The sequence below is a fragment of the Kryptolebias marmoratus genome, linkage group LG18 (assembly GCF_001649575.2).
Source record: "Kryptolebias marmoratus isolate JLee-2015 linkage group LG18, ASM164957v2, whole genome shotgun sequence".
NCBI lineage: Eukaryota > Metazoa > Chordata > Actinopteri > Cyprinodontiformes > Rivulidae > Kryptolebias > Kryptolebias marmoratus.
The window spans coordinates 5,065,055-5,078,961 of NC_051447.1; the positions used below are offsets into that span (position 1 = coordinate 5,065,055).

General features: G+C 41.9%; 1 protein-coding gene across 3 annotated transcripts in view; it reads right to left on the reverse strand.

Moving 5' to 3' along the window:
* sbf1 (SET binding factor 1) overlaps positions 1-12,938 on the reverse strand; it is a 67,852-nt gene extending 54,914 nt beyond the window's left edge. For all 3 annotated transcript variants that reach the window (XM_017432568.3, XM_017432569.3, XM_017432567.3), the window contains exon 1: positions 12,715-12,938. In XM_017432568.3, the coding sequence (XP_017288057.1) occupies positions 12,715-12,769 (55 nt within the window). In that variant the 5' untranslated portion in view covers positions 12,770-12,938. The remainder of the gene's footprint in view (positions 1-12,714) is intronic.
* Positions 12,939-13,907: the final 969 nt, after the last annotated feature.

Sequence of the window (13,907 nt, forward strand, 5' to 3'; positions counted from 1 at the left end):
AATCATCAAAATTAAACGAAATAAACATTTGAAATATATGAGTTTGTATGTAATGTATGAATATAATATACAAGTTTCACTTTTTAAATGGAATTACTGAAATCAATCTACTTTTTCATGATATTCTAATTTTATGACCAGCACCTGTATATAAATCCCGTAATGCACTTTATGCTTTATAACCATAATCCTTTTGCTCAAAGTCGTCGTACCATCAGGATTTCATACCGGCCCATGACTACTTTAACAAGTAGTCATTGGCCAGAATTAATAATTGTACTTTTCAAGATAACTGGTGGAAACTAAGAACGAAATCTGCTGAGTGGGCCTGCTGAGATGAAGGCACAAGGCCTGCACACGTGTGCCAGAGCTGCTGATGACTCCTCACACAGATGACTGACAACCAGCGGCGTTGGATGAGGGAACTGAAGCGGCGACGTGACGGGGAAGGATGGCAAAGTTGAAATGAGCAAGTAGCTCAGAGTCTGAGTGCATCATGGGCTCGTTGCTGAACCCGACCGCAACTTCTCGTTTAGAAGCTTTCAAACCACAAAGACACATCATCAGGCCGTTTCCACAGCAACTGAAGTAGCTGGGACGAAACAGCTCAAGAGGCTTTTTCTCTTTTCCATCAAGGTTTGTGTGCACCTTTGATAATTTGAGAAAATGAGGTATTGAAGATCCTCTAAAGCAGGCTCAAGTTACCAAAAAGCTAAAACCCGAGGATGTTTTAGTTGGCGACAAGACGCACAACATAAAGCGGTGAACTCCTCCGTTTCACTAAAAGAATCGGCAGCATGATAACATCTGAAACATTTACACTGACATCACTTAATTCAAAGCTGACACCACGCCCCAACAATGTTCTTTCTGCTGGCCAGAAAGCATTTTTTCTTACACAAACACAGGCAGAAGCGTTTCTGGCCCAGATCACTGAAGCAGACTTTCAAGCAAAATATGACGGGGCAGTTCGAGTCCCTCTGGGACATAATGCAGTTACAAAATGAGGCCCTTCCACTGGGGACTGAGGAAACGGTCACTTCGGTACCACACAGCTTCTCTGCATTTTAATGAGAAACGATTTGGTGTCAGATGATGAAACTTGAGATAATCTTACACTGAGTCAGCATTCACACTGGTGAACATTGTTCTCTTTCAAATCTGCTTCAGTGATCTGGGCCTGTTTTTATCATGGTCACTACTTCAAGCTTTCAGTTGGTCTTTTGGTATTTTTAGGTGCCATTTTGCTACTATTAGCTTATAGCTACCAATTTGCTCCTTTAACCTCCCATTGTTCCCCTCTTAGTTTTTAGGTCCCATTTTGCCCCTTTTAGCTTTGAGCTACCACCATTGCTCTTTTAGCTCTCATTGTTCCCCTCTTAGCTTTTAGCTCTCATTGTTCCCCTCTTAGTTTTTAGCTCCCATTGTTTCCCTCTTAGCTATTAGCTCCAATTGTTCCCCTTTTAGCTTTTAGCTCTCATTGTTCCCCTTTTAGCTCTCATTGTTCCCCTTTTAGCTTTTAGCTCTCATTGTTTCCCTCTTAGCTTTTAGCTCTCATTGTTCCCCTTTTGGCTTTTAGCTCTCATTGTTCCCCTCTTAGCTTTTAGCTGTCATTGTTCCCCTTTTAGCTTTTAGCTCTCATTGTTCCCCTCTTAGCTTTTAGCTCCCATTGTTCCCCTTTTAGCTATTAGCTCCCGTTGTTCCCCTCTTAGCTTTTAGCTCTCATTGTTCCCCTCTTAGCTTTTATCTACCATTGTGCCCCTTTTAGCTACAATTGTGCTCCTTTTAGCTTCTGTTCATTTTCGAACTTTAACAACTAAGTTTCAGCTTCTTCAACAAATTTCATCAAAGTCAACCAGCTCTCGTTGTTAAATAAATGCCGATTCTTTAGTTATCACCGAGTTTAGGTTCAGAACCAACTGCCTGAGGATTTAGAAAGCCAAGTGAGGAAAAAAAAAAAAAAAAAACCTTTCTGGAAGCCACCGTTGCCTTGGAGACAATGTGGGACATTTCTTTGTGCAAAAGCTCTTCAGTAAACTCACATCCTTCCTCCAAAACTAATGCACCCCCACCCCTCCCCCCGTCTGCACCATCAAATCCCCCAGACGAAAAGAAAAGGCTTTTCAGTAGAGGAAGTGGCCTCGGAGGTGTACAGCGGCTGAAGGGAGCACACATTTAGCTCCGCTTTTCTTTTCTTTTTTTTAAAAACATAAAATATGACAGCATGAGGTTTAGATTTCATCTTGTCATGACACGGTTGTTATCGTCGGTGGCTGCTCCTTCAGCTTCAGTCTGAGCCAACAAACTAACTCAAAAGGGTAGACCTGCCAAAGCTCACAGAACGCAGGCCTGTTACTCTGACTTTCGAGTGATGATGTTGTGCTGCTAAATCGAGCTTATCCAGGATACAACTGCACTTCAACACAAACACACCTCAGCTCGTTCCATCGATCACAGCTAGCAGCAGCAAACGCAAACATCTTAGACGAGCTCATTTCTTAACTACCGCCTAAAAATTCAAAAGGTGGCTACGACTGCGTGTGTATTCATGTGTCTGTTAGCAAAATATCTCATGAACCAATAAACAGATTTTAACTAAACCTCCAGGAAGTAATCATTTGATGCACGTCTACAACTGATTAACTTTGGAGGCAATCCAATTCAAGATGGCCACCACAGTTAACACAAATAAGGGAATAAGTCGGTAACCTTTAAAGATACTGAGCTCAAATTTGCTGTGGTAGTGGCTGAGGGTCATTCAGGCGATATGCATTCCTTCAAGTAAGGCTAGAACAACTAGGATGATTCTTTAATTCAGTTATTGTGACACAGATGTTTATAATTCTGCATTGAACGTATAGAACATAACAGTTTGGGATTTTTCCAGCAACAGATAAAGGATGAAGTAGCACGACTGTCATAACTTTTAGAAATAAAAAAAATTAAATTGTGTTCTTTCAGACAAAATCCAAACTGTTTCATCTCCTTTTGCTTTGCACTGACTAAACCCAAAGTGCTTGAACTATAGCCTGAATAACCTTTAAAAAAATCATCAGACCCATTTACAGGGGAGGAAGGAGCAACAGGAAACCAGAAATAAATAGTTTCATCTGCACATCAAACCAATCACAGGCCACATATGAGATTCAAACACGCACGGTGTGTCAGACTGGCAGATTGGCTATTTTTCTGAAACAGATTTGATCTGGAAGTCATCTCATAAAGGTGACATCTAATCTCCAACCAGTAACTCTTTCAGTGTTCTTGATTCATTATCTACAAAGAAAAAAAGGAGAAGAGAAGAGACTGCTAAAGCAAAGAGTAAAAACTAATAATCTAGGTACAAATCTTATGAAGCTGAGCTCAAAATTGATCATAAAAAGTGTTAAAATCCTTATTTACCCCTTGGAATATAAACATTTAGTGTTCTTTAAAGCTTTAAACACTAATCTAATATTAAAGACCTAGCATTCCTTGAAGGAATGAACATCACCTGCCACCTTTCATCCCAGAGTTTTAAACTAAAATCATCTTGTGTTGAGAAATGTTGGAGAAACGGTCAGTTTTCTTAAACCTTGAGAACAACATTCTGTGCAAATCTCATGCGGTATCTCGTGTGATCTTGCATTATCTGTTAGCGTTTTGGACTCGATTTGTGTTTGTACATGTACATTCTTTGAATACTTTCTAAAAGTCTTGCTAATGCTACAAACAAACACTCACACACACACAGAAGACTGTATGTGGATAGACGCCTGACTTGGGCTCAGACGTTGAAGTTGGAACGGGACCAGCTTCCCTGTAGTACAGGTTTAAAGTACCGCCCCCTCCATGTAAATAAATGGGACAATGCTGTTGGTAAAAAAAATAATAAGTAAACCTAGGATGATATTTTTGTCCTGGTGCTGACCTTGTTGTTGTACGAACACATTCATTTTTCTATCATGTTCAGCTGCAATTAATTGTTTCATGTTTCCTCCCATGCATGTTAGGTTTATTGGTAACTTTAAAATTGTCCCTAGGTGAGAGTGAAAGCATGAGTTGTTGTCTGTCTCGTTTGTCTCTATGTGTCCCTGTAATGAACGTGCGACCTGTCCAGGGTGTCCCCCGCCTCTCCCACAGTGACAGCTGCAGACAGACGCCAGCTCCCCACGACCCGGAAAGGAGAAACAGGTAAAAGAAGATGCATGGATGTTTAAAAGAAAGCTCATGCGACACTATGACTGGGAGCGGGGGAGCAGGCGGGACATAAAGCCTCTCATCCCTTGTGCGCAGACGCTGGTTTCAAAAATCCAACATGGCAGCCCCCCGATAAAATAATTCCTGCTGGCTTCAAGTCCCACCAACGAGAGAAGGCAGGGACACTTTGTCTAGTATCATAAGATGTTTATGACACACACACATCATTGCTGTGTCTCCTCTTTAGAGCAGGGTGATGCATTCTTTCAAGGAGTCTTTTTATGAATGTGTATTGACTGATAATAGGTAACAGGCAACCGTCAGAATAACTCTCCATAACATCCAAAACATGGCAGTCTTAATGCTAAACTACATCCAAACACCGTGAGACTAAAGTAATAATGTTAGTCATGTTAGGCGACAACTGTCAGTAAGAATGGCAAATTTGTTTCAATATTAGCTTGTATTCATCTTGTCTTATTATCATAAGTTATGGAAAGTTAACTTATCCCAGTTTACCTAAAAGTTAAAACTGCCCTGAAACAATTAATCTCTCCCCTCAGTTTCGAAATAAAAAATCAAAACAGACCCGATTTACTTGTCAAAACACAGCAAAACGGATAAATGTTGCCAGGGCAATGCAGCAAATACACAGCGTGCGTGCCGCTGCCAGCAGTGACCAAGCAGGCAGGCCATCTGAGCGGCAGACAAGAGCCGCTCAAGCCAACAAGCCCACACAAACACAGACGCGTCCGTGTGCCACGACCACGGCTGCGACCCGACATCATTCTGTCCCCAATGAAAGCTTGATTGTGAGAGTTATTTCTGGAGGGCCTAAGAGGCAGCAGCCTCGCTCTACAGAGGAGGGGGAGGAGGAAGTGGCTGCCCACAGGCAGGCACTGCTGGCAGCGACACAATCCTCTACCCCATTCACCTCATAACTTCATCTTGCCTTCAGCCGGCGACGTTTCCATTTCCTCTCTGAGCTTCACGCACAGTCACGTAAAAATCGGTGCTCGCCATCACGCGCCCTAAAACCGATTCAACGCTTTTAGTCCCGAACATTTCTTCTTCGGGGCTACGGCGAAATTCTAAAACTCTGACCCAAAAAGTTCTGAAAACACTGACAATGATATTCGTTATCGCCTGCCGCCAAAAACAAAGTAGCCATTATGTTATTGCCAATGTCTGTGTGTGTGTTAGCAAAATATCTCCTGCTTGGATTTTAATGAAACTTTCAGAAAACAATTACCAATCAAGTTTTGGAGTCAATCTCATTCAAGATGTATTACTTACCACATATAATGCCAATACATTTTAAATTGATATTTAATATAGTGTGAGCTAATCCCCAGAGTTGGTTATTAGCCTTTGCAGCGAGTCTGTGGAGCTCCAGCTTCGATTTGGAGGCTCAGACCCAGAGACGATGGCCTCAGCTTGGTGCCGCGCTGCAGTCAGAATCAGGTAAGTAAAACCATAAAATGCATCTTATACCAACATTGAGGCAGCTAACGAGTTGTACTCCACGTAAAACGGTAGCTCAGCTCAAATGCAAATACCCATCTAACGTTAGCTATTTTTCCATAGATAAACAATATGAAACGTTAGCAGACTCCATGATTTGCTGCGATATTTTGCTAATGGTACAGATAAGAAAACGCACACAGGCAAGAACTTCACCCATTTGCCTTCAGCGGCAGGCAGTAATAAAGCGAACAACAGAAAGTTAACTGTGTATTTTGCACTTATTCAACTCTACAGGGAATAATGCAATATATTTTTTTCAGTTTTGTTCAAATTTTGACATGTTCAGAATGTTACACATGACTCAGAAATCAGCGAAGAAAAGTGGCCGCAATTCATTGAGAATGAACTGTCCTTGATTCCAAGAATACAAGGAATTCTGCTGTACAGTGGGGTTTCCGCTCTGTGTCTAAATATTTCATGCATCCTGTTACTGTTTTTGTATGTGTATGTATGTGTGTGTGTGTGTGTGTGTTTGCTGGCTGTCATTAAGTGGAATGTGTTACAAGGGTAGGCGCCGACAGGTTTTCAGAGCTGACATCAGTGTTGCTCATCTGCCTCTATGAAGCAGTTAACACCAAAAAAAAAAGAAAAAGAAAAACTAAAAACCCTCGAACGGTTTGGAGGGTTTCCTTCTTAACTGTGTTTTTGTCTGTTATCTCATGAATGCCTAGATGGCTTTTTTATGAAACTTTCAAGAACTAATCTGTGGAGGCACATCTATAACTGATTACCATTTGGAGCCAGCCCAAATCAAGACCACCACCACACCTAACTGCCCTTACAAAAACAGCTAAAAGTCAGTCAGTTTGATAGATTCTGAGCAAAAATCTGATGTGATAGTAGCCGAGAGTCATTCACAACACACACCCTGTTGCAATCCGTTTCTTCATACTTGTGCCATTTAAGCCATTCATGTTCAGCTCATTAAGGAAATGAATGCTATGTAACTTACTAGTTTAGTTTATTTACAAATGTGTTCCCCACAGAAATACATTGAGAACTCTTCTATTCCTTCAAAGACATTGCTCTCTTGCTCTATTTTTAGGTTCTTATGCTACTGTTACCTTTTAACTAGCTTTGTGCTATTTTTGGTTTTAGTCTGCCTTTTGCAACTTTTAGCTTGCCTTTTTTCCGTCTTTTACCTAGAGTTCTCCTTCTGTGGGCTTTTAGCTAGCGTTTCCCTTCTGTGGGCTTTTAGCTAGCGTTCCCCTTCTGTGGGCTTTTAGCTAGCGTTCCCCTTCTGTGGGCTTTTAGCTACCATTCTTCTTCTGTGGGCTTTTAGCTAGCATTCTCCTTCTGTGGGCCTTTAGCTAGCCTTCTCCTTCTGTGGGCTTTCAGCTAGCGTTTTGCTTCCTTTAGCCTGTGTTATTTCTTTTAGTTTTAACAAATCAGTCTCAACTTTTTTCAGCAAATTTCATAAGTCATCTAGAACTGCATTTATACAGAAAATGGATTTTCTCTAGTTTCAAATAGTCTACTGATACTTCAGCCTGACTGCTAACCTGGGGACAGAGCCTCGGATCATCCATTCTATTGTGTGTGTGTGTTGGTGTTTTGAAGTGTCAGGTTGCTTACATTGTCCTGAACCCAGGTGCAACTTCACACTACTCGCAGATCTAAAACGCAACATGTCTCCTTGTGGCCTGAGAAAAGTTCATAGTTGTCAGGGGTGTGGTCTTCCCCTTGAGAAAATCCTCAGCGTGTCACTGTTTTGTCAGCGGTTCCTTCACAATGTTCGGGACGAGGCAGCCCGTTGGATTTACAGTCTGGGGGGTTTAACAGGAAGCTGGGGAGAGGACTCCAGGGACACTTATGTTTAGAGTGAAAATCCAAATTATCCCCTTATGCGCGTCTGAAAACTAGGGAAGGGGCGTGCTTTTGTTTGTGTGTTTCTGTTTGAGGCGGTCTCATTCAGGACAGTGGGACAACACACCACACCTCCATCTATGTGCTGCCAGCCCTGGATTTTGAGGGATTGGTCATCAAAGCTGTGAGCTGTGGCTCTTAAGAGAATGTGAAACGGTTGTTTTTAAGCCGGAGTGACAGCTCAGACAGCCTCTTCGCCACACTCGCACTCACACACACACACAGAGCTTGCAGTCGGATCAGGACCAGTTTGAAATGTTAGAGGCCTGTAACAGCAACAAAGCTGCACACCGGCAGTTTTTAATAGTGATTTATGCAACATCGTTTATAAACTTTCCACCTTCTCCATGTTTGCATTTATTAGTTATTTACACAGAAATCCATGATTAGAGAGTTGGGCCCAATTTGATCTCAAATTGGGATTGGCTTTGATACTGATGTCATTCTTGAAGCGAATATTGGGCTGAGGTCACTAATCCGGACTCCATGGTCCTGTGTTGCCTCTATTTATTCTTTTTGCTAATTTTATAATGAAAGTTTAAACCTACAGCAAACACATTTTTAGGCTACTCCGAGTGGCACAGACGACAGGGCAGCTCTGTAGTTTATAATGACACAAAAATAAGTATGAAAAGAAGTTCTTGTTGCATCACATACAGCGTTTGCTGGCCTTGGGGGAGGAGAAAGACACGGGGGGGTCGGTGCTTTAAATAAAAGCAATAAATTTAATATTTGATGTACAACATAAATAGCACATTAAGCCACATGAATTTAAAAAAAAAAACTTTTGTGACTTATTTATAATGATTTATTTACAAAAGTAGAAGCTCACTACAGTTTATTCAGGGTTTCTCAAAGAACATTTCCAGAGCCTCCTAGTATGAAAAAAGGCGGATTGTTTTGAGTGGCGTGCAACATTTTTGAACAAATGTAGGTCAATAAATAATTTTATATATATATTTAAAAAATAACAGGTTTTGCATTTATTCTTTCCATTTTCTTTGTCTAGTTTGCCTGTGTTATTAGCAGTCAAGAGGTTTTTAAATGTTCGTGTGATTTTAGCGAAAAGAAAGCCCATAAATTGGAGTTTTCAAACAAAACAAACCCTCAAAATGTGAATGTTCACAATTCAAAATGTAATTACAGTGGTAAAACGCCTAAAGCTTTGTAACTTTGTTATATTTAAAAGGGCCTTGGATGATGCTAGGCAAATGCTCTTATATAGAGACAAATTTGTTTGTACTCTTTGGTTAAAGAAAGAAAATTAATATTATTATATAATATTATTTATGTTGGAGGACCTGTGACTGACATCAACCTTTCTGACTCTGAGCAGCACATTTAACTCCAGAAAGCCTTGATAGTCTTGAGATTTCATTGTAATGAACAGATTCAGGACCCCCTGTGTCAGATGCAGCAAAGCAGAACCAGAACAGAACCGAGCCTCCTCCATGTTTCTCTGTAGCTACAGTCTTCTTTTTTTTGTTTGTTTCATCTTTGGGTCAGTGAACAGAGCTGATGGGTTGTCTAAAAAGCTCAATTTTTGTCTCATCTGTCCTAAGGACATTCTCACAGAAGCTTTGAGGCTCGTCAATATGCATTTTGGAAAATACCAGTTTTGCTTTTCACCTCTGCCAAGGAGGTTATATTTTCAGTAGTGCTGGTTTGTCTGTTAGTAAGATAACTTAAAAACTAATTAACACATTTTCATGAAAGGTTGTCTCAAAAAGTGGTAAAATATTGGTGGTGATCCAGATCACAATCCGGATCTGACTGTTTTCATGACGCCATGGCTTTGGTGGAGGTTTGTGGTCTCTGAGTGCCTCTAGTTTATGATTTGCTTTTAACAATGGGGTCCTCCTTTATTGTCTTCTTTGGCTTCACTTGACTTTGTTTAAATACTGTAAACCTGTGGTATTTTTCCTCAAGGTTATCAAACTGTCAAAAACTCATACCACCCCATGTCTAATGATCAGATATGATTTCAAAGCACGACTAACAAAAAGACATTCTTAATGATGGGGAAACTGGACAAAAAGCTGAAGCATGTTAAATAACATGAGAACTAGACTAGGAACCATCGGCAACATGTCATCAGAATTGATTAATATAAATTACATTTGAGGGGGTTAAATAAAAGAGGTACAACACTGAGTGTCTGCAGCCACCTGCAAAACATGGTGGAGGGTGAAATATAGTTTGGAGCTGTCTCTAAGTCAGTACTGATAGGACCTTTTTAGTACTAGTATTTATGTGACCTAAATCTCACTGCCACTGCAGTAAAGACATTGCCTGATTTAAACAAACACACACACACACACACAGCATAACACTATTAGGTAAGGACTGGCCTTCTCAAAACCTGAACCTGAATGTAACAGAAGTAGGATCATCCTGACAGAAAATAAACAACAACAACAACAAAAGTATTCACTCTTCCATCCAAATCATTGAATTCAGGTGTTCAAATCACTTTTATCTCCACAGGTGCATAAAATCAAGCACCTAGACATGCAGACTGCTTCTACAAACATTAGTGAAAGAATGGGTCGCTCTCAAGAGCTCAGTGAATTCCAGCCTGGTACCATGATAGGATGCTACCTGTGCAATAAGTCCAGTAGGGAAATTTCCTCACTACTAAACATTCCACAGCCAGCTGTTAGTGGGATTATCACAAATTAGAAGTGATTGAGATTGACAGCAACTCAGCCACAGAGTGGTAGGACATGTAAAATCAGAGCGGGCTCAGAGGATGCTGAGGCACAGAGGTCACCAACATTCTGCAGAGACAACATCTACAGACCTCCAAACTTCATGTGGCCTTCAGATTAGCTCAAGAACAGCATGGAGAGCTTCATGGAATGGGTTTCCATGGCTGAGCAGCTGCATCCAAGCCTTCCATCAACAGGTGTAAAGCGTCAGATGCAGTGGCGTAAAGCACACCACCAATGGATTAGAACAGAGGAGAAATGTTCTCTGGAGGAATGAATCACACTTCTCTGTCTGGCAATATGATGGATGAGTCCGAGTTTGGTGGTTGCCAGGAGAACAGTTCTTGTTTGACTGCATTGTGCCAAGTGTAAAGTTTGATGGAGGGAGGATCATGATGTGGGGTTGTTTTTCAAGAGTTGGGATTCAAGAGTCGGCTGCTTAGTGCCAGTGAAAGAAACTCTTAATGCTATAGCAGACCATGACATTTTAGACAATTATATGCTCCCAACTTTGTAGGAACAGTTTGGGATTATTTAGAGCAGAGACAGAGAGGCAAGCCTTCCTGACCAACATCTCACAAATGAGCTTCTAGAAGAACGGTCAAAAATTCCCATAAATTCTCCTAAACCTGTGGAAAGCCTTCCCAGAGGAGTTGAAGCTGTTACAGCTGCAAAGGGTGGAGCAACATCCCATTAAACCCCGCGGATTAAGAACGGGATGTCACTCAGGTTCATGTGTGTGTGAAGAGAGACAAGTGAATACTTTTGGCAATGTAGTGAATGTCTAAATAATTGTTAAGGCCATCATTAGATGACTGTTTTTAGTAATAGCTTTGCTTTGTATATCTATTTCCAGGCATTAAAACTATGCTAATTGCAATAGCTTCCTATAGCTTTTTCCAATATTAAATTTGTATCTATGCCAATTATTGTTCAGCAGCCGGGGATTATTAGTTGTTTTTTTTTTTATTTTAAACATCTTTGTGCACTCTTACTTGGACACAAAACTCTATAAATCAACATTTATTTGTCAAATACAATATGTATTTCTGTCTCAATATCTCATTTTCTCAGTGATTTCGCTAAACGTCATCAGCTTACCAGCTGGCTCCCGGTGTTTTATCTACAAGCCTGATAACAGCAGATGCATCAATAATCGTTTTACATCACAGCCCTTTGAGTCGTGACGTGCCTAAAGATCCCTGCCCCCTAAGTGAAGTTCCTGCAAAGTTTAAGGCAGCAGTAGTTAGGCAATGCCAACAATCATCATTAACCATGAGCGCTTGTTTTTACAGGGCACGAGTGCTTTGATCCATTAAAAGCCACTGTGGCTTTAATGTCTGTTTCCCAGATGCTTTTTCCAGGCCTGTGTGCTGGTTTGCGTTGCTTCCAGGCACTGCAGAACAGGAAGGAAGCTTTCTGCAGCGCTTGCAGTGTCCACCTCACAACATCCTGCGTTCAGCTCCGTCTGAAATGACTACAAGATGCAACGAAGTTCCGTCACACAATCAGAAAACGTGATGTGGACTGATCCGGCATCATGAAGATAAGAGCCAGTTCTCTGCCTGCTTTTAGTCCTGGGGGGGAAAAGAACTTGCCATGTTACAATTTGCCACTCATGAATAAATCATGAGGGGGGAAAAAAAACTCCACTCCACAATAAATAAAAAGCCTCTAAGCATGTCAGAAGTTGCACGCTTCCACAGGATGGGCGACATTAATATTTCATGACTGGAGTGCCCAGATCTAGGCCAGGGCTCAGGCTGGAAGGAGGGGGTTCAGATGACGGTTCGAGCCCGAAAGTCCCCAACGAGGCAAGGGGGGACAGAGCTCCGGAGAGAGGGGCTCAGGCGGGGAGGGATAAAGCCATCTATCTAGGTTAATCCTCACAAAAAACACGCAGAAAACAATACGAAACTCAGGACTCCTGGCGATGTGAGTGCTCACAACGTTGACTACTCCCCCGTAACATCCTGGGGAAACTTTCTGCTTGGAAAAATGATGTGAAAAAATGAAAAAGATGGGACGCCGAGGGATGGTTTCGCTTAATACGGGTGGATAAATCCGCCTTAGGTCACTGGCGACCAAACAGCCAGCCCCCACCTTCAGAGCTAGCCGGGCTAAAACGTTAGCGCCTAGCTAAATAAGTTTGCTGTCATCGGTGTCCGTTTCGCCGGGGCCAGAGAGTGCGTTTCCAGGTAAAGAAATGTGCGTATAGGTTGTTCTCAAGTTGCGCCACAACACCTGCCAGAGTCGCACAGAAGTGCCCTAATCCCACGAGGCCTTCGCGACCACGGCCTAAATTCGCCAGGGTCGCCTGCTGACAGCGCGTAATCTCGGTCAGCTGTGAGACCGCGCCTCGGCCGGTCCCCACCTCCCTCCCGCCCTCCTGTTTACCCACAGCGGGGCAGGCTAAACTCGAGGAACCCACCTCGGTTGTCGAGGTCGTATCCGACCACAACAAAGTAGTCGGCGAGCCGGGCCATCTCGGGAGCTCAAGGCGACGGGCCGCTTTCGGTAAAGTCGCGTCTCTTTTCGCCGTCAGTGGTCCATTTGCGTGCTGCCGGCGACAGGAACATGACGAGCGACAGTAGCATCTTCACGGCTGCACTCCGCCGCCATACTGTCAAGTCTGCCTTGCCCTGACAGCCGCGAGCCACTGAGTCTGCGCACTGAGGGACTTCCAGGGAGGGGCTGCTCGCTAAGAATGTCCCATCTGGGGAACCGAAGTCTGTCCAGAACCTGTAATTACCTCCAGTTCAGTTTCTGCAGGGCCAGCGGAGAGAGGTGAAAGGTGATGTCGAGTTTTTAAAAAATATACTGCAAGTTTGAAGGAATGCAAATCAACCGCCACCTTTCGTGCCACAGTTAGAGATCATCTTATGTTGAGAAAATACACGTATAGCCTTTTTGGTCAAAACTTGACAGCAATTTTATGCTCGATCTCGTATCACAAGACGCCACCCTCGGAGTATGTGTTGTGAATGACTCTCAGCTACTACCACGCCAAATTTTAAGGTCAATATCTGTAAAATTGGCTTAATTACGGACATTTTTGTGTTTTCTATTGACAGTTGGCTGTGGCAGCCATCTTGATTTGGGTTATCTCCAAAAAGGAATCAGCTGTAGATGTCCATCCAGTTATTACTTTCGGAAAGTTTCGTTAAAATCAGTCCATTTGTTGATGAGATATTTTGCTAACAGACAGAGACAAACGGACAAAAACATAATTGTCTACCTTTGCCTTTTAGCAGTGGGCAATAATCAAGATCTTTTTACTATTTATTGTTTCGCGTGTAGCACTTTAGCAGTTGTTTTTGAATGTGCTATATGAATAAATTGGATTTTTTTTTAAATCTGAATTTATTTATTATTTTTTTGAAGAGCTGTGCTTTCTATGAGGGCCCATAACTGTGTTTTAAGCCAAATATTCTTTTAAAAATAGATCTAAGATATAAAATTATATCTTAGAAAAATGAAATTTAAAACACTCTTATTTGTTAATTAAAAGGACTTTTTATTTGGACAAAGTTATGATCTGTTGTCTATGCGTGCCACCGGCTCCAAACCATACTTCATATCATCCTGTAAACTTTCCCTTTCACTCCTGTAGCTTCCTTTGTG